The sequence below is a fragment of the Pyrus communis genome, chromosome 13, assembly GCF_041283825.1.
Source record: "Pyrus communis isolate YQ-2024b chromosome 13, ASM4128382v1, whole genome shotgun sequence".
Classification (NCBI taxonomy): Eukaryota; Viridiplantae; Streptophyta; class Magnoliopsida; order Rosales; family Rosaceae; genus Pyrus; species Pyrus communis.
In genome coordinates, this window is record NC_142577.1 from 22,174,455 (window position 1) to 22,195,501 (window position 21,047).

The 21,047-nt window shown below is 33.5% G+C and overlaps 1 protein-coding gene across 1 annotated transcript; it reads left to right on the forward strand.

Annotated features, from left to right (window-relative positions):
• The first annotated feature begins 14,953 nt into the window (after nucleotides 1-14,953).
• LOC137737752 (putative WRKY transcription factor 48) lies at nucleotides 14,954-17,085 on the forward strand. The gene is made up of 3 exons (XM_068477305.2): nucleotides 14,954-15,623; nucleotides 15,882-16,025; nucleotides 16,357-17,085. Exons 1-3 carry the CDS (start codon nucleotides 15,124-15,126, stop codon nucleotides 16,871-16,873), a joined length of 1,161 nt encoding a protein of 386 aa, XP_068333406.1. The 5' UTR covers nucleotides 14,954-15,123; the 3' UTR covers nucleotides 16,874-17,085.
• Nucleotides 17,086-21,047: the final 3,962 nt, after the last annotated feature.

Here is a 21,047-nt window from a genome sequence, read left to right on the forward strand (position 1 = left end):
ATGGGTTTGAGTTTTTGCACTTTTGCGTAAAGAGTCGGCTAATAAGCCCATAAAGTTCATTGCCTATCTTCTTTTGTCAAACAATCTGGGGTTTTTATGTTCATATTGTAATTCTCCTAACATTTCGAAGTCCTTGTAAGAGAGGATTATAATTTGAAAAGCCAAACTATTTCAAACATGGTGTGTTCCGTAATGTTTTTCAAATGAATAAAAGCGTTTTTAGATAATGAAAAGTGTTTATAACGATATTTTGCGTAATCAACTAAAAAGATTAATTCTCAATTGTAAAACATCTTCCCTCACAAAACAATAAGAGTTTAGGAAGCAATTCCAAATATTTTTTAATAAGCATTATTTTTGTTGTGTTTCTTATTAAAATGGCACATGAGTCGACGTATTTCTTACAAAAAAACAATCATAAACAAGTCAGTGGAGATTTTTTAAATTAATTAATACAACTTAGCTTGTACTCAGCAGTGATCAACCAACAAGAAAACTTTATTGCTATACTAATAAAAAGATATATCAGAAAAAACTTTTGGTGGTCTTGTGGATTAGTTTAGTTTAGGTTTAGGATAAACAAAACCAAGAGGACCTACACAAAATCCAACGGATCACACAGTTTTGTTCCCGTGAACCACCACCACCACCACTTACAACTCAAATTAAACAACCTTCATATGTGTATTTAGTCCAAGTCAAGATTCCATGTCCATATAACTAAGAACTTAATTAAGTTTGATTTTTCTTTAATTTTTTACGGTGACAAATTAACTAATAAATTGATCGTTTCCGGTTGATCAGAATAATCCACCAACCAACCAACAAAACAAATCTCAAATTTTTCTTCTAACATTCTCGTCCATATATCCACCTCCTTGCTTAATTGTATTTATGTTTCTATTATTTATAAGAAACTCTATATATAATAAATATAGATGGTCCATTCATTGGACTAAAACACAAGTTGATCCTCTAATTGGTTTTGACTCCATCAGAATCCGCATTGTGGCAAGGCTTAAATGTTTTCCTTCTCCTTTTCAGGAAAACAAGTTGCAAGTTCATGGATTGTTCTTGTGAGACTTTCGTTTTCTTTCATGACTTTGACTTTTTATATCAATTAATCCTTGTTTCATTTATTATTATATCAGAAATTTGAAATAAAATTAGAATTAATGTAAGGTGGACTCTAACATGAATATTGTGAAATAGAAGTTAGATATATAACCAATAAAAAAAAATTAAGATATATAACCTAATCACATTGTTCTAAAAGTCTCCGCCTAGGTGCTAGGCGTCTGTCCACCACTTCAATTAATCCTTATGTGTTTAAAAATTAAGAAAAGGCACCTAGACCTATCTAGGCTCCCGCTTAGGTCACTCTCACTTAAACAAAAAATAGATAACTTTCATTTTGCATTCTATTTTCTCCATGTTTTCAATATGTTCTAATACTTTATAATCCTCATGCCATTTTTATTTTGCAAATTTAAATACAATTATTTATTTATTTATTGTATAAGTAGACATTTATTTATATATTATATAAAAAATTTAATTAAAATTAAAAAAACCACCTAGACCCTTGCCTAGATGCCTAGGTGCTAGGCCCCTACCCACCGTCCGACTAGCACCTAACGCCTTTTAGAACCTTACCTAATCATACAAATTTCTTCGCAGTGCAAAACAAGCACCTCAAGTTTCACCCTAAAAGAAATTAAAGACCACTCATAGATAAAAACATCTCAAGATCTCATCAAGTAAAAATGATGGAGAATATATACATGGAGAAATGGAACAAAGAACAACTTGACATGGTAAAAAAAACTTAATATATTTAGTTTATAGTTTAAATTCCAATCAAATACATAGCTATACTATTAAATTCTAATGTTTACTAGGTCAAAATTTATTTTTAGGTTTTAGGCGTATATTTGGAACTTTGATGTATCTATATTATCGTATTTTTCTTTGAATTAGGAATCTTACCGAGTCTAGAGTTGAGATAGGTAGGTATAAAAGGATACTTTATCATACCAACAAGTTTTGAGGTTTTCATATTTTCTAGTGAACTTGGGACTTTGGTTCTTATAAAATCATCCTTTTAAAATCATCGATAGATTCTATATATATCCATGTTATCATAAATTGAAGAAATTATGCACAATTACGCAGTTTATACCAGTGGCAATTGCCCAGAGTAAAATATCTTTCATACCCTAGTTAGTTTTTTATTAATTTTTTTTGCGGTCAATAACCTTAAAAATCTAATTTCCAATATCATTTGGTCTGTAGTTTTTATATTGTTCTGGGTTAATTTCCGAGTTGAAAAGTTGGAACAAGTGTAAAAAGAAATTTACAACAAGATAGAAAAAGAGCGGGAAAACAAGTACGGTTTTACGTGCGGATGCGTAAATATGCCATCATGGCTCGAAAAGGAGAAGGAATCACACACAAATATTTTATAGAGCCGTGCACGCAAATCCATGCGGGTTTGTCCTTATTGCCTAGTAATTAAAGTCACTTTGTCGTTTTGTTTCTATAAACGCGTTTTAGCATTGTTCCAATTAGATTAACTTAATACATTTAGTTCATAGTTAAACAAAGAAAATTGTTGACTTTGACCTCCCATGTGCGGCCAAGATGTTAAAATCACAAGATGGAGTCTAAAAATAATGTTATTAAAAATTGGGGTCTCAAAGTGAGTGATTAAAAAAATAGCAAAGAGGGATTAGGGTAACTTTAATTCGCCGCAATCATCGTTGGGGTGTTCACTCATCAAACGTCTAGAAAGTATTAGACAGTCAAAGGCTTGGAATTGGCTCCACACACGGTATATGTCACCCAATCATATAACTATACATGATATATTAGATAGATTATGATATAAATATGGTAATATTTGCTAAAATTTAGTTTGCATTAGCTTCAATGGTTTTTCTTTGCAGTATTTTCCGCTTCATTAGCTTCAATGGTTGAGTTGAACACTTTGTACTTTGTACTATTCGTCGGGTAAAATCTACTACGACGATATTTGTATGACAAACATTGCCTGATGGAATATTGTCGAGCAAGATTATAGGCGACGAAACTTTATTTGGTCCGACGAAATAATTTCGTCTGAAAATGATTTTCTTTTGTAGTGAATATGAGTTTAACTCACATCATTCGTCTTTTTCAGCATTTTTTATCAAGCTTAAAAACATGGTCACTTTTTTATACATTTATAATAAGAGTTTGACTCTCGTTATTCTTTTTTTTTTTTACCATTTCATATCAAGCTTAAAAACACAAATTGTTTAGCCATTTATGCGATTTAATAGAGGTTTTGAGTCTATTTCTTAATTCGATATCTAATGCACTAAGAAGAAGTTTTTGTATGATATACAACTAAAAGAAGGGTATTTCTCTTCTACAATGTTCAAAGAGGTCTCAAGTTAGAATAATTCACCCTGCTTAATGAAAACAGAAAAATGAGGGTTTTCTATTACCATTGATGATTAATTTATATATATATATATATATATATATATCCTTTAAATATGATATGCACTGTGTCTTTTAGTATGATCTTAGCATCTTAATTATTCAACGGTTTTAAATTTTAACATTGCATCACCGTTGGTCCCAAAAAATGGAGAGAACTTATTTGTGGATGTCTACAGAAAAAAATATTATATTGTTGGTCAAGGGTCATTAGGTCGACCATCAAGACCTTTAAACAACAGTCTTATATATTGTGGTATTGGAGGGGTTGGAGAAGAGAGACTTCTAACTTCTAAGAAGGTATTGACCTAGTGAAAGGATAAGTTCAGGGGTCCACAACTATGACTTTAATATTCATAATAATTAAATTAAAATATAATTTTTTTTTTTTTAAACGAAAGGGTTAATATGTTTAACTTTTTGGGTTGAAGGGTTAAATTGTTAGTTGTTAGGGAAGAAGAGGATTGGTGATGATCGAACTGCATCAGAGTGCATTGACATGATTGTTTTCTCCACTGTGGTAAAACGTCATCTGTATATATAGTATATATGTTAATTAATAAAAGAAAATCTTTCAGGATCTTGTTTAAGCTTAACTAAGAAATATATATAATGAAGGAAGAATAAATGGTAGTTCGCTATATAGTTTTAAAAAATTGCTTTCTGTAAACCTAAGCTCCAAGTTCATTTTGCACCATATAATATTAATAAATGATGTCAACATTAATCTAGAAAACGAATCCGAGAAAGTGACTTCTAAACCAAATAAATTTGATTTGGGTTATGCTAATTAAATGATCAGCATTAGTCATCTTTAAACTTGTTTTTAAAGCACCAAAATGATTTTACTTTCATATTTTTTTTATTCTGTCAAAATGGGAATCAAATGGGCATTCAGAAAATTCTAAACTAATTTGATAGACGTCGACATAGTAAACCTAATTTAGTAAGCCGATTCCAAACATTTGGTTTGAAGTTTGCTTTGTGACCGTTTACCAGAAAAATCCAAAGGCAATAGAAATGTCGAATGCATGCACCAGAAGGTCCACAACCGTTCATTATTTCCAAAATATATTTTGTTTGTAAAATAATTATAAAGCTATTCAAACTGCAGGTTAACTATATGCATGTCAATAATTCGGTCCAATCTATCTTCATACCTAAAATTTTAGAAAACAGTTGAAGCCATCTAAAACTTATGAAAGTTCACACCTTAGATTCTGAAACATATATGTAAAGATATGAAGTATATAATAAAGTGGTCGGTGATAAGATAGATATATATATATATATATATATATATATATGTTGGCAGGTTTGATAGAGCTCGAATGTGGCATTTGGAAGTTATAATTTTTAGGGCTTGATCGATCGATGCTGCCTATAATAAAGCAAGTTTGCAATAAGACAGCAGCCACTAATGATTCCTCTGCTTTTATAAGCAATAATGTGGAAGAGAAAAGAATCTTAGCCCTTTTAGTTTATTGAGAATGCACAATAAAAGGTGCTACTGAATCGTTCTTATTCAAACGGCCAACTGCATGCAATATCTTGATGCCTTTTAGTTCAAGATATTAAAAAGAATTTTCTGAAAAAAAGTTAGGGTTTGTTAATTTATTGAAGTTGCATTCATTCAAGGTACAATGAATTATATAGTATCAATTAATTTATACGTGAACATTGTTCATGGTATATATTCAGGTTTGAATTTATAATTTTTATTGTTGGAGGTATTAATTAAGGAAAAAACATACATACAAGGCTATATTGGGCAATTTGGGCTGCCACATAATCTAAAAATATAATCTTCCTTCAAGACCGTCCTTTGTATCACATCCTATTGCATTATACATGCATGCAATCGAATGAACAAATTAAATGATGTCACATCAACTTTTAGAGGTTTATCTCTCCTTTTCATATATGATGTGGAACGAATTTTAATCACACAAACAAATATCATGAACACTGTTAGAAGATGCATAATTCTTATTCATTTGTTTGAAAATTCTCTCTTTTTTTCTATAACTTAAGTTGTATTTGGAGCATTTTGTTTCATGGAATGCAAAATCATTTTCATGCACTTTTATTGTCCTTCAACACATCCTTGGTTTTTTATTTTTTTATTGATTTTCTGTTAATTTATTCAGTTGTAAAGCTAAGAATAAACATGAGTACGCACAGAAAAAAGTGTTGCGTAGATAAAATTTCTCAAAACAATTAACATTACTAAATATGTGTAGTTAATCCTGTTGGATAGTTTTTTTTTCTTTTGACAAATCATGTTGGATAACTTGACACTATCAAAATGGTTTAACTTACCAACTCCGTATTGGTTTTGAGACATCATATAATAAAAGGAAAATTAATAAAAAAAATATTTGAAAACTTTGAGTTTTAATGATAAGGACAAAATAAAGGGTAGAGTGAATAGTACCAGGATTGACTTTTTAATGTAAAAATATGATTTTTCGTTAAAATGAACAGTACCGGAAGCTTTTCTTTAAAGTTTCCTATAATAAAATGTGGTCACCACTAACTTTATATCCCTCAACCTCTTTCATTTTCCTAGTAACTTGCTCATTGACTTCTTGTTTAAAAACAAACCAAAAGAATACAATGCAACAGATATGTAAAAGGCATGAAATATTGTTATCCCCATCAATACATATTAGAAGCCTTTTAAGTTTTAAGGAAAGTTTAAGCCACCCCAAACCCCACATTTAATTAAAAGGGCTCGCAACCAAAGCTGTTTTGAGTGTATTCTGTGCAGCAAACAAGAAAAAATAAAAAGGAAAAGATCAAACTTCGCTGTTTTGGTGTCGTTGAAGAAACAAATATTCAAAGATTTGACTATTGACCTATGCGTTTTGAGTTTTTCAGATCCCCACACACGACATGCATATCGGCCTGTACAGCATCTGACTCGGAAACCCTTTAGTCAAACGTAAATTATCGGTCACCTTCGATGTGTCCTAGGGAGTCTAATACGAACATGTATCAGATCATCAGTCAGTCACCACGCCCCCAATGCATATCGTGCTTTACACGATCTCCAAATAGTAGGGTTTGTGTTTATAATTATTTGGTGCTGTTGAATGCATGTGAAAGGAATATATGTGAAAAACCCTGGCTACGCTTTAGGAATTTACCCTTTGTTTTTCGGTCTGATCTCACGTTCGCCCAAAAGCTTACCTACTAAGCAAAACAGAGTCAACTAGGTCTCGAATATGGAGTAGGATTCTTGCTCTTTCTCTTTTTTTTTTTTTTTTTGCTCACATTTTATTTTTTGTCTTTATAAGAAATTAATATAAAATGTTAACGTCACTTAAAGGTAGCCGTTCAAATAAAAAGGAAGGGAAGGAGAAAGAAATTATGATGAGAAAGAATCTTCCACCCTATAAAATATAACTTTTCACAGTGGTGTGATGTAATTATGAAAATACATTGTACATTAGCAAGAGAATCTTACTTGCAACAGATATTACATATACTAGCCTTCATGCACGCATTCATGCGCGTGCAGAAGACATTTTTTGAATCACAGCGTGCTACGCGTGACTTACACATTTTGAATGTATTTATATTAGGGTTGGGCACGAGCCAGGCCGGGCCAGGTCAGGTAGAAGGATTTTGAGTTTGGGAATCGAACCTAACCCCTGGCCCGTTTCAAATGGGCCAGTTTGGGATAAGTCCACGGGTCCAATTACCTTTTTTTTTTTTTTTTTTTTACGGTTTTGGAACGGCACCAATTTGCTGAGCAGAAGCAGAAGCAAAACCAACCATTTTAGACACTCATTTGCAGTTTGCACTACTCATAACACATAAAAACAAATCCTACGAACATTTTTGCACTGCATGTGTTTAAACACAACCAAATCAATGTATATACTCCGCACATGTTAACGATTCTTCCATGCATGTCACGAAGTAAATAAACCATGAAATCCCAGATCCATAGTTTCTAACAGAACCCATTACTCTTACACACAAAACTACATCAAATCAATCTCACAAGTAATCAAATTGTTCAAATCAGCAAATCAAACCAGAGACGTCGTCTTCCTCATGGATCCACGACCTCCACCTTCGCCATTACAAATTACACTAGTTGATGAATCAAAACAAAATAAAAAACCCACAAAATTCCAAATCAGAAACCCACATAATTCCTAAATTAATTGAAAAACTTATGCAAAAACCCTAAATTCCTAAATCCGAAACCCTAATTGATAAATTACCTAGGGATTTGCTGGATGATGGTGGTGTTCGGCGAGGATGATGGTGATGGTGGTTGGCTGATGTGATGTCGACATAGTCGAGGTCGACTCAGTCACTACAGTGGGAGGGAGAACAAGAAAGTGTGGGGAGTCGATGTACAGTGTACGGAGATGGGAGCCTGGGCTCGAGATTAAGTTCTAAGACGAGAGAGGAAAGGAGATTCAAAGGAGGAGAGATTGAGGGAGGAGACTCGGAGTGGTGTTGGAGAGATCAAGGGTAAGGGGAGAGCTGATAGTTGAGTGAATAGGTAGAGAGATAGAGGGTTATTCATTTAGGTAGACAATGAACGGTCCGAGTCGTGCCCGTTTTCTCCAATTTTAAGAACCGCCCTGCCCTATTATTTATAAGGACCCGGCTTGCTCCGTCCCGTTTTGTATTTATAATTTTTGGACCCGCCCCGACCTGCAGGTCCAGGACACGTTTACCCACCCCTAATTTATAAGGAAACTCAAATATCTGAAGTAAATGAATAATTTTAGATCATGTTATAAGAAACCCTTTATAAACCAATTAAAACAGCTGAATTCACATAATAAAAATCGGTCTTTATAAAATTTACATTAAGAATAAAGAAAATGATATTTAATAAACAATTGATTGAATCACATTATTGTTAGCTCATTATGAGGCTAAGCCCACCCTTCCCCTTTAGTGTAGATAATATCGTTTGTTTAAAAAAAAAAAACAAAACAATCATTTCACAATTAATTTAATTACATTATTATCTGCATGCGAAAGACATTTTTTTATAACCAGCATTACACGCTTCTTAAAATGTTTTGAACGTGTTTAAAATAGGGAAAATAATATTTAATAAACAACTGATTGAATCACATTATTGTTAGCCCATTGTGAGGCTAAACCCACCCCCTCCCCTTTAGTGTAGAAAATATCGTTTGTTAAAAAAAAATCATTTGACAACTTATTTAATCACATTATTATCCGCGTGCGAAAGACCATTTTTATAAATGGCATTACACGCCTCTTAAGATGTTTTGAACGTGTTTAAAAATAGAGAAATTGAATCACATTATTGCTAGCCTATTGTCACATCCCCGCCCGGGCCCCCACCGCATCCCGGGCTCAACTCCACTGTAGCACGATACAGTCCACTTTGGGCTTTGACCACGCCCTCACGGTTTTGTTTCTGGGAACTCACACGAGTTCCCAGTGGGTCACCATCCTGGGAATGCTCTTGCCCGAACTCGCTTAACTTCGGAGTTCTGATGGAACCCGAAGCCAGTGAACTCCCAAAAGGCCTCATGCTAGGTAGAGATGGGAATATACATATAAGGCTTACAGGATCCTTACCCCTGGGAGATGTGGGATCTTACACTATTGTGAGGTACTAATTAAAAAAAAAAAAAAAAAAACTGTACCAAAATTAATTATAAAAAAACACTGTTAAAGTGACAAAAAAATGCCCTTGCCTTATTTAATGCATTATTTTAGGATGCCTTTGAAGTTTTTTTGTCTTGGGGGCATTTTTGTTCAAAATTTTTTATTGAAGCTTGGTGACACCAAAAACACTGTTCACCTTTTGTGTTCTCTCTTAACAAAGTTAAGGAGATTTATATTTATTAACACGGATCAATTAAGAATAGAGACTACACATAAAATGAGCGCAAAAGATTTAAACTCGTTTGTGTCAACCCCAAACTTGAAAACACAAAAAGCGATAGAAAAATATAATAATTGAATAACTCATATTTTATATTTATATGAGAATGTGTGATCTTTTGTTGATACAATATTAGTAAAAGTGTTAATCGTGTTGTAGTATTCTGTAAATTGAGTTTTATGTTTATGCAAGTTTGAGTCATATAATGTGTCATAAAAGAAGATGTCGGAGCTTCCACCTATGAACATGGAAGGAAGGACCACGTTCGAGTGTAATATTTGCCGTCCATTAATGTTAAAAAAAAATCATTTGACGACTAATTTAATCACATTATTATTCGCGTGCAAAAAAATCATTTGACGACTAATTTAATCACATTATTATCCGCGTGCGAAAAACTTTTTTTATAACTGGTATTACACACCTCTTAAGATGTTTTGAACGTGTTTAAAATAGAGAAAATAATATTTAATAAACAAACGATTGAATCACATTATTGCTAATCCATTGTGGTAGTCCATTGTGAGGCTAAGCCCACCCCCTCCCTCTTAGTGTAGATAATATCGTTTGTTAAAAAAAAAATTATTTGACAACTAATTTAATCACATTATTATAAGCCCACCCCTCCCCCTTAGTGTAGATAATATCGTTTGTTAAAAAAAATCATTTGACAACTAATTTAATCACATTATTATCCGTGTGCGAATGACCTTTTTTATAACTGGCATTACACGCCTCTTAAGATGTTTTGAACGTGTTTAAAAATAGAGAAAGTGAATCACATTATTACTAGTCTATTGTGAGATACTAATTAAAAAAAAAAAAAAAAAACAAACAAACCACAAAAAAATTTAATTATTAAAAAAATACTGTTAAAATAACGAAAATGCCCCTGCCTTATTTAATGCATTATTTTGGGATGCCTTTGAAGTTTTTTGTCTTGGAGCATTTTTGTCCAATTTTTTTTTTTTTTGTTGAAGCTTGGTGACACCAAAATCACTATTCATCTTTTCCATTGGCTTTATATATAGAAGATTTGTGATTGTTTAACGTATCACGCAGTCACATAAAAAAGGATAAATACAAAGTGTTAAACAGCTCGTTACGGATAAGTTATTCGCAGCAGCTCCTTGCTCCTTAGCCAGACACCAGAAAAGGAGGAAAAGAGCGCACACATATTACCCAATAGTTTTATGATATGCATACCTCAAATCTCGTGGAATATTGCAAGTTTGGAAAACTTGTTCAGTAAACTAGGTGGTATATAGTGAGGGTACATATATTAGCTAGCTATATTTCAATCTTAATATCGACCTTTTTGTTGCATGAAACCCCAAGAAAGCACCATCTATCTCATGTGTTAACTTTTGAGCTTAGCCAAAAAGATGGCATGCATGACGACCCTCGCAATCATTTACAACCGAAATTAATCCACCATAAAAGGTTTGTTTTTGGAGTGTCTTTGTACATATCAAGCAATTTTTCTTAGTCAGGTGTGTTTTAACAGGTATGTTTTAGGTATGTGTTTATTTATCAATGTAAAATGTTCATCTTAATGTAAACATCAAACTTATTACAGTATTAACAATGTCATTCTATGTTGTTAACTTTAACATTTTGCGATTGTAGAGTTGTGTAATATTACATTTATTGTAATTCATATATTGATGTTAATCATGAAAGTATTGAATCCAAAAGTAAATAATGATGATAACGTCCTCTAATAAACAAAGGTACCGATACCTTCTTTTTTCCGTAAATGATCCAATGAAAAATAATGCTTTTTTGGTTATTTCTTACACTTCCAAAACACACCCTAAGTCGAATTAGCAATCTAAGATATGTGCTTCTAGGAAGCTTAACACAACAAGTCACTCGAATATGCACATGAGAATAAACATTATTAGTTAATTACATAATAATAAGTTCATAAGAAAATTCTAACAACGGTCAGTTAATTTGAGGAAAGGATGATGCATCATTAAATATTAAATGACATTTGAGATAGATCCATTACTTCCATAACGTAGCTTGACCATAAAGAAAACCACAATAGTCATTGGTGTAATATTGCTACGAAATTGATGTACAGAAAAGAAATTTCCCAGAAGAGGAAGAACAACAAGAAAATATGACATTTGAGATAGATCTATTACTACCATTTGATGTGATAAATGATGTTTACATATCATGTCAATTAATAAATTTATATGATTAAATGTTGGTTGTATGCATCACTTATTAGTATATTATCGTATATCAATATGGTAAAAGAAATGCTAAGAAAACTCTCACAAAATGAGACTCTCTATGAACTCTGTCACCTCACAATTTAACTTTAACTTTCATGCCAAAATCTAAAATATTGTGCAAACAAATATAAAACGATAGAGAGTTCATTAGAGGTTTCTTAAGATTTCTCATACAGTAAAAATATGATCTTTCTAATATTAATCAAAAAGAAAAGAAATGAATAAAAAAAAAAGAAAAAGGAAAAGACAGTGTAGACAATAGAGGGCGTGTAATGGAAGCAATCGTAGAATATAATTTACTGAAACCGCGTAAAGTGCATGTGCTTTGAAACTTGAAAGCCTGATCAGATAAAGGTGAACCTTTCGATTTGACACGTGGGATCCCTTAGCATCCCATCGATTTCCTTATTATTTATGCTCCACAACTTTAATATACATAAATAAATAAGTTGTTTTTTACTTGCATAAATAAATAAGTACGTATGAATCGTTACATGTATTCTATGTTTTACATTTGATAAATTTAAATCTCTGTGTCAAAGAAAATCCAATATATCTTAAAACTTGCTTTATTCTGCTTATTCATGTAATTAATTCACATATGAAGAGGCAGAACTGGCCTCCATTGTCCCACATCGAGTTCTGTAAAAATGAGGACTTGGGTGCCAATGTCGTAGCAAAGGTGGGTTATATGAAAATAAATTACAGTAAATTCTTTTTTTTTTAGAGTATGATTACAGTAATATTTTTTTTGTCAAAGTATGGTTACAGTAATTCATTTCTGTTAAAATTAAAAATTGTCTTTAACAAAATTACTTGTGACGTCCAATAAGTGTGAGGTTGAAGAGAAATTTATTTTGTTTCGAGAGACTTTCATATATAGATGGGATCATGTTGAGCCCGAATGGTTGTTTAATACTTTTTTTTCTAATGTAAACATTCATGCCTCAACAATTCGCTCTGATAAAAATATACATGTCCTTTTCGTTTGAAAAAAAGTTAAGTGTGAGGTTGAAGAGAAATTTTTATCAAGTTACATGCTTCAACAATTTGCTGGGATAAAAATATACATATCCTTTTCATTGAGATTACGACACTTTTTGAAGCTCCAGCTATTTCATTGCAGGACGATATATATGTCCAAAGGATACACTTATCTTGATGAAAAGATTTTAGTGACTGAAACAAATTATGGAAAATATTTTCTCCTTCAAATAAAATGAAAAAATGGTCGCATACAGAAAACAAAACAATCTTCAACTTTGTCTTTTAATAAACTAGACAACAAATGGATTCATATAAAACGTTACAGGTTTTCATATTGTCATAAATGTCATATAAACAAAATAATTTCACGTTTACTGTATTATTGACAGTTTGTTTAAATTTGAAAATTTTCCACACCACTTCAGATATTAACGGTGATAAATACATAAATTTAAGAGAAAAGTAATTTCCAAGTATAAAGCGAAAAAAGAAAAACTTACTTTGTCTTGTAGTCAGCGGCAATCTCTGTTTGACCTTTTTTTATTTTTGTGAGGATGTGGAGGTAAAAAAGTTTAAAATGTTGGAGTACTCTCCATATTGTCAATTAGTATTATGGTGAAACTTCAACTTTCTTTATTTCTCTATTTCCTTTCATGTTTTTTCTTTCCTCTAATCATCTTGATCCACCATTATGTCGATCTTTTTGCTCCTGCAAGAAGAGTTTTGATCGCTCTCTCGCTCTGTTGAGAAGAGTTTTCGTATTACGGCTCTAACTTGGTAGTTATACTCGGAGCTTTGTTGGGAGATTGTTGTTCAAAGTTGAGGTGGTGGATTAAGTTTTACTTGTGGTTTGGTGCATGAAAAATGACTGAGGATTTCTTCGAGTCGATTTATTGTAGTGCACCAGAGGGCAGTGTGGTCTTTTCCTCGTGTTGCCTTTTCGATGGTTGTACAACTTGCAACTTGCAAGTTTCTTTAGATATGGGCTGTGATTGGAATTGCATCGTGCTTTAATGAGTTTTTACTTGTTAATTTCTGTTGTTTCTTTTGATGTATGCGATCTCTTAGTTCTTTTTGACATTCTTACCCTATATACGTTATGGATCATTACTACTAAAATTACATTTTATTTCCAAGAAAAAAATCAATTTCAAATTTTAAAGTATGATATCTTTAAACCTTAAAGTGTAAGTTTAGGTTTTTTATTGTACATTTTGATTTGTGGGGAGAGATGAGAGACACGTGGCCCATGTGGTTTATATAAAAGATACATAACAATTGATGGCGTGAGCCATGAAGAAAGTGACATTCATCGAAAATAATTATACAAAACAACTCCACAACGAAAAAGACATGCATATATTAATAAAAATATTTTTACCCGAAATAAGGAAGTCATTTTACTTCATTAGTTAATTTCTCACAAGTGCTCATTTAGTGAATGTGCAAAAGCAGGGTATCAACCATTGAGTCTAAATACAAAGATTAACATTAACCCCAAAAAGACAAATGCTAATAAAATTGAACTTGAACTTAAGTTTAATATCGATCATTAGATTACTTTTATATAACGATCAACAATGATGGATTCTTGTGATCAGGTGATTTGAACTTATCACATTAGGCTGCTTATTGAGAAAAAAAAAAAAAAAAAAACTCATATGGTTTCTTTAAGCTTAAAGATTCGGAAGTAATTTTAGCAATCCAATTTTATTTTCATGCACTCTTCTTTTTTTCTACCTCTTACAATCTTACTTGGTTTAGCATGTTGTGCACGTCTATAACATACTGTTGCAATTTTTTTTTGAATACATAGTAACTTGATAAAAAAGGAGTTTTGTGTTTCATTTTTTGTTGTTAGAGTAGGTTTTGGCGATTGAAAGTTAAAACCTAAAAGGCAAAAGCCGCGAAAGAAACTTGAAATGGTTTTCGAGATAGCAGCACTTGCATGCAGAGAAGTGAAGCCTTTTTGATCGCCCACGTGTACCTGCAGAGGCCAAAGCCCCCGTCCACATTCCTACGGACTCGGCCGGTTCCCCACCAGTCAAAATCCCGCGTTAAGAAACGACTGTGGGCCCTCCTCCGCTCCGAAGGGGTCCACGCAGCATCCATTAATGCTCGGCCACCGTCCCGTCCACAAGCTCCGTCCGCTCGAACCCCACCGACACGTGTCGGTTTGGGTGGGAAACGTCTCCGAGCCAAGCTGTTCTCCAAAATCCCTGCCCGAGTCCTTTCACACTTTAAAAAATAAGAAAAACATTTCTTTTTTTCTTCTTTTATATTTTGGTTTTTATATAATAAGGCAAATAAAAATCACTTTCTCTCTATCTTCCTTTCCACCTTTCTCTCTCTCCTCTCCCCTTTCTCTCTCTCCCCTCCTCCATCTCTGTCTCTCTCTCTCTCTCTCTCTCTCCTCTCTCTATATCTCAATATCTGAGAGACTTGGAGAACAAGTTCAAATGGGGAATATGTGCTTCTGATTTTTAAAAACAATCCATGGATGGTAGGGAAGAAAAGCTAAAGACCACCGATCGTAGCAACAGCATGGCAAATTCGGCAGTTTTCTCCGACGAGATTCCGACCAACTTTCCTTCATTTTCCGGCATATTCGACCTGCCATCTTCGTGCGAAGATCAAAAGGGTTCTCTTGGAGGGTTCATGGACTTGCTCGGAATCCCAGACTACGCTTCTTCTCTATTCGATTTCCCTCAAACTACGTCGTCGCTCATGATGATGCCACCTCACCACAATCAACAACAACCACTTCCCTCTCCAGCATCTACTTCTACAGTAGTAGCGCTGCCGGAGAGGGAGAGTGCTACTACTACCAATACAACCTCGGAGGTTTTGAACAGCGGTACGGCTCCGACAACGCCGAACTCGTCTTCGATCTCTTCGTCGTCGAATGAAGCTGCGGCGAATAATAATGAGGGCCAAATGACAAAAGTGCAGGAAGAGGAAGCCGATGAGCAAGATCCAGAGAAAACCCAGAAACAGTATGACCTACTTGCTAATTATTCATTTGATTTTTTCTAAAGTTTTTTGTGTATGTTTTGTCCTGTCTAATATAGTGCAGACGGCTAACATATAGCCAGTATGGTTTCAGATTTTTTTAATTTCTTTTTATAATCAACTTTTTGTGTAAGATAATAATTTTCCTTTGTTGATGGGTCATTGGAAGTCGTTGTTTCCTTTTCTGATTTTTGTGATGGGAAAGTTGAGTACTAACAAGTTGATTGATGATGGAAATACAGATTGAAACCGAAAAAGAAGAACCAAAAAAGGCAGAGGGAGCCGAGATTTGCGTTCAAGACAAAGAGTGAGGTTGATAACCTAGATGATGGCTACCGATGGCGAAAATACGGCCAAAAAGCTGTCAAAAATAGCCCTTATCCCAGGTATACATATTTTCTCAAAACCCTCGACGGAAATCACGCAAACTTGAGCTTAGTCAAGTTTGACAAAAAAATTGTGCTTTCTGCTCTACATCCAAAGTTTGAAATTTAGAATAATTTTAGAGTAGACTACCGGTTGTTTAAAACAAAAATCTCTCCAAACCCCTTACCTTCATTCTCAACCCCCTATTTCAATCATTCACTCATTTGTTCAGTGTACTTATAGTTACTATACATGCATTTGTGTATCAATTGAATTTCACCCTCAATTTCTTATGGGGCACGTAATGATTAATAATGTTAATTAATTTGTAATGTATGTATGTCTACGCAGGAGCTATTATCGTTGCACCACTGCGGGCTGTGGTGTGAAGAAGAGGGTGGAGAGGTCGTCCGACGACCCGTCCACTGTGGTCACCACATACGAAGGCCAACACACGCATCCAAGTCCCATTACACCGCGTGGCACAATGGGAATTGCACCACTGCCGCATCAGTCTACTGGGTTTATATCTGCTGCGGAGGCGTCATCAAATCCCTTTGGTGTTCAGCAGTTTTTACCTCATCATCATCACTATCAACAACAGCAGCAACAGCAATATGCTTATATGTATCAATCCTCCCCTTCTTTGAATATCAGCTCTTCCACCTACGGTGGTGGTGCTGGTGGCGGTCCTTTTAATCCCTCCTCATTTTCTACTAGTTTACTTCAAGAGAGATATAATTTTGAAGGACCCCCTTCTTCTTCTTCGGCTACCAATTTTCTTAGAGACCATGGACTTCTTCAGGATATCGTGCCGCAGATTCGAAAGGAGCCCAAAGAAGAAGATCATCATCATCAACATCAATAGAATGGATCATAATATTGATTATTGTTTTATGTGTTAATTGCTGCCATGGTATTTAATTCGATCTCTAACTGAATAGCTAGCTAGTGTACCTTCAGATTCTCAGTCGTACGTGCTTGAACTTTTAATGTTATTCTTTGGACTTAGAGAGAGATTTATATCGTCGTGGAGATATTACTTTAATTTATTATATATTTATATGCTTTTGTACATAATTTTTCTTTTTGATTCTCTTCTCATTAGCTGTTCATCATCTTCTTCTTCTTCCTCCTAGTCTTTGTTTTCTTTCGTGTTTAATTTCGTAGGACCCTTGCATCCGTATAATGAGGGGAACGGAGCTGGAGGGTGAATTTATAACAATTATAGATAACTAGGTTTAGGTTTTCATATTAATCAGCAAAGTGATCAGGTTTGGAAATCTTTACCATGTATTTCCATGTCTACTATCCGTAGGACTTTATGGGAAAAAGGTGGAATCTAGAATGAACATGGGAACTTGATCCTATACTTTTCGGTCAGTAATGGTAGGAAACCCTAAAAGGTTATAGTATACATTGGTTATGAAAATTCATTCTACATAACCAATTAAATGCAATACCTTAGGGCATGCATTGAGAGATATATGAGAAATAATTTTCAGACACTTATTTTCTTACTCTTGTTTGTTTTTTTCTAGTGATTCTTTTTTTATTTATTTAATTCAATAGCCAGAAATTAATAAAGGTGTGTAAGGAAAGAGAAAGATTGTGTGGAAATTACTTCTGTAGATGAATGAATGTGTAATATATGCGTGTATCATTAACATTACTTGACTGCCATGCACCAGTACTAACTTTTTTATTTAGTGACATTCTCTTCCTCTTTGAGTAGGCGATCGATATGGGGTTTGTTTTTCATTTAAGAATGGAGTGAGCTTCTTGGCAGGGAAATAGGATTGGGTTCTTGATTTTAGAGGATGGTGTAAGATTTTGGTGTGCAAGTGCAATGTGGATTGCTTTTAGGATTGTTGAAGATAATATGGGTTTTCTTACCCATTGGAGATCATGAAGTCCTCCATATCGTGCTGTTTTCGCTAGCTAGGGGATGGTATTAAATTCTTGTGCCACTTAAAGCCATACAGGACTTTAAGCCACATAATCTATGTGTAAGCTATATATATATATATATATATATATATATATATAGGGAATTGTTATTAGCACTTCAAAAATCTCATTCTACACTCCAAATTTTCTATATTAGGAAAGAAAAATACACTTGTGAGGAGTGTAGAATGAGATTTTTGGAGTGCCAATAACACTTCCCTATATATATATATATATATATATATATATATATAAATGAGAGATAAGCATAGATGCAAGCTTTCAGAGAATTGCACCATGCATGCATGTGTAGCTAGCCTTATCCCGATTATTCCTGGGATATACTTTTTTGAGTTTAAGTATTTATGTATGTGTAATACATAGATTAAATTACACTTATCTGATGAAAATCAATATGGTGATGATGCTCACTACTAATTTAGGACGGTCTGCAAAATGGCACTGCTAATTTTCTATTTTGGTGCTACGTACCAATTAACTATCAATACACGTGATTCTGAATAAAACTATATAAACATGTATATATAGTAATAAGTAAATGTAAGAAGGATTAAGAGTATGTTTTAAACTTAACCTTTTCTTAGTAGGATTAGTGCATCAGATAAACTGGGGAACCGTACGTGTGTAGCAGGATTCATGTTGAAAATTTGTAAAGTTCTTGGAGGTAATTTCTTGGCGGTCGTTTTGTGCACAATGTCTTGCTCGTGCTTTTCTCAGTGTCCACACCAAAGGGATCTAATAACCATGGAAAAAGTTTGTCAAATTAACTATAGCTTTTCTACCATTTCAAGTTTCGAGTTTTTGTTTCTTCAACAACTGCATTTTGCACTAGATTGTCTGCACGCATTTGTACATATATACAGGGATTTCGTGGGTCCAAAAGTAGAATCAAATCTAATATTTATAGTAGTAAACCAACAACTGTATATATTCTGTGTTTGCAATTGCGAGATATGGGTGGATTTCTTAATGTACAATATATACATATATATAGTTAAAAGGCTTTTGTTAATTTGTTTGTTACATTCGAGGGTTACAAATCCTGGACTTATCACCCCAACACTTGGCTAACCCTAGTGGGCTTAAATAGGTTTTTATCAGTCAAACGGAAATTATGAAACATGTGGCCAAATTGCAATTTCAAATTAACCGTTGAGCACATAAACTATATATATATTCAGAAAAGTTTAAATATTGGTTCCACATGCAGCGGTGCAGTAAGTTTAATGCTGCCCAGATAATCAGATGCCCAAAGGATCTGATTATCAGAAAAAAGGCGTAATAATATTTGGAGATTCTTTGTGTAAATTTGATTCAAACAGCAGAGAAATATGCTTTCAAATATGACTGGTTCGATTCCCATTAATTCACTGCTGCATGCCACCTTACTGTTAGACCAAAGTCTTTCTAGCTGTACAAAATCTCTGTAAAAAGGGGATCCAATATCATATCAGATGCCCTTCATGCATGATATTCTTTTAATTTCATGAGAGTTAGAAATTAGGGAAAAGGAAACAAATTATAATGTTTTTCAAGTTACCAATTAGTCAAAAGTTGATCCCTTATGCAAAATTGGTTTGCAGTTTATTATTAATCTTGAAAATAGACGAGGGCCAATATATACACCTGCAGCGATATAGCAACAAAAGGCAGCTGTGCTCCATCACTTGATGTTTGTGATAAACAGATAATCTAGGTCTAGGTTACATATGTAATATTTATGCTTTATTGTCCAGCATGACAAAGAGAAGAATAAATAACATTATTCTTGAAAGAACATAAATTACGGAATCCACCGGAAATATGAGAAACCTCAAAATTATAATTGAATAATATGAAAGATTGTCAAAATACAACCCTAAAAGTTGTTTATATAATCTTAGAAAACCCTAACACTAGTAGAAAAAAGAGTTTGCACGACGAAGAATATTTTGTCACTCAATACGTACTTGCGCAACAAAAAATACTCTTCGTCGTGCAAAATAGAAAAGATAGGAGAAAAAAAAAAATTGCGCGGCGAAGAGTTTTGTCTCACAAGAACACTTAGCGCAACAAATAAATGTTGGCGTCACGTAAAGCCAACAAGAAAACATGGATTAATTTTGTTTGGTGCGAAAAACTTGCGCGACGAAAAGGGGCATTTGCACGACCAATAATTCGTCGTGCAAGTTCCTGTCAGTTTTGACCATTTACTGCAGGTGAATCCGAGGAATTAATACTACATTTAACACAGGTGTTTGCGCGACAAAGGATTCATCGCGCAAAGGTCCTAACATACCTATAAATATGTGCTTCTGCTGTCATGATTCTTCACAATTCTATTATCCTTATTTTTCAAAATTCTGTTTGTGCCAGGATGGCAGATAAGAACAAGGATGAGAGTGTACGCGATGCCAACCCACATGATTTAAGGGATCATTTTGAGTTTGCGCATGCGATCACTGTGGCCATGGGGAATAATTGTCTCATTGCTGAGTGACGTTCTTGGGAAGATGTGCCCGGAAATGTGAAGAAGGTTGTGATGGTTGAAGTATTAGTAAGTATATTATTGTTGATGGATTAATAATTAAGTTAGTTAAATTTTTAGTTATATGTTGGAATTAATTATTTGTATATATGTGTAACAGGGTAAGTATACTCTTGATGATGATACGAACGAACATTTGATAAAGTGGATGGATAATGCATTGGAGGGAGGTTACAATCGATGGCGTTATGAAGTCTTGCGGAATGGACTAGGATCATCCAAATAATAGTTTTAAATTTATGTTTCGTATGACAATATTTAAATTTAAGGTGTTTTTTTTATAAGTTATGTATTCGGACTTAATTATGTTTCAATTATGTATTTGGACTTAATTTGGTTTCAATTCATGTTGGTTTTTTTTATTGAAACCTAATGTAAGCACCCTATTCTCGGTTTATATGTGTTTACAATCTTCAATGAATATCGTACTTATGCTGAAAATAATTGTATGGATTAAGTCATTAATTATATATAGAATAAATATTTAAGGCATTAATTATATATAGGATAATATTTCAGGTATTAATTATTTATAGAATAAATA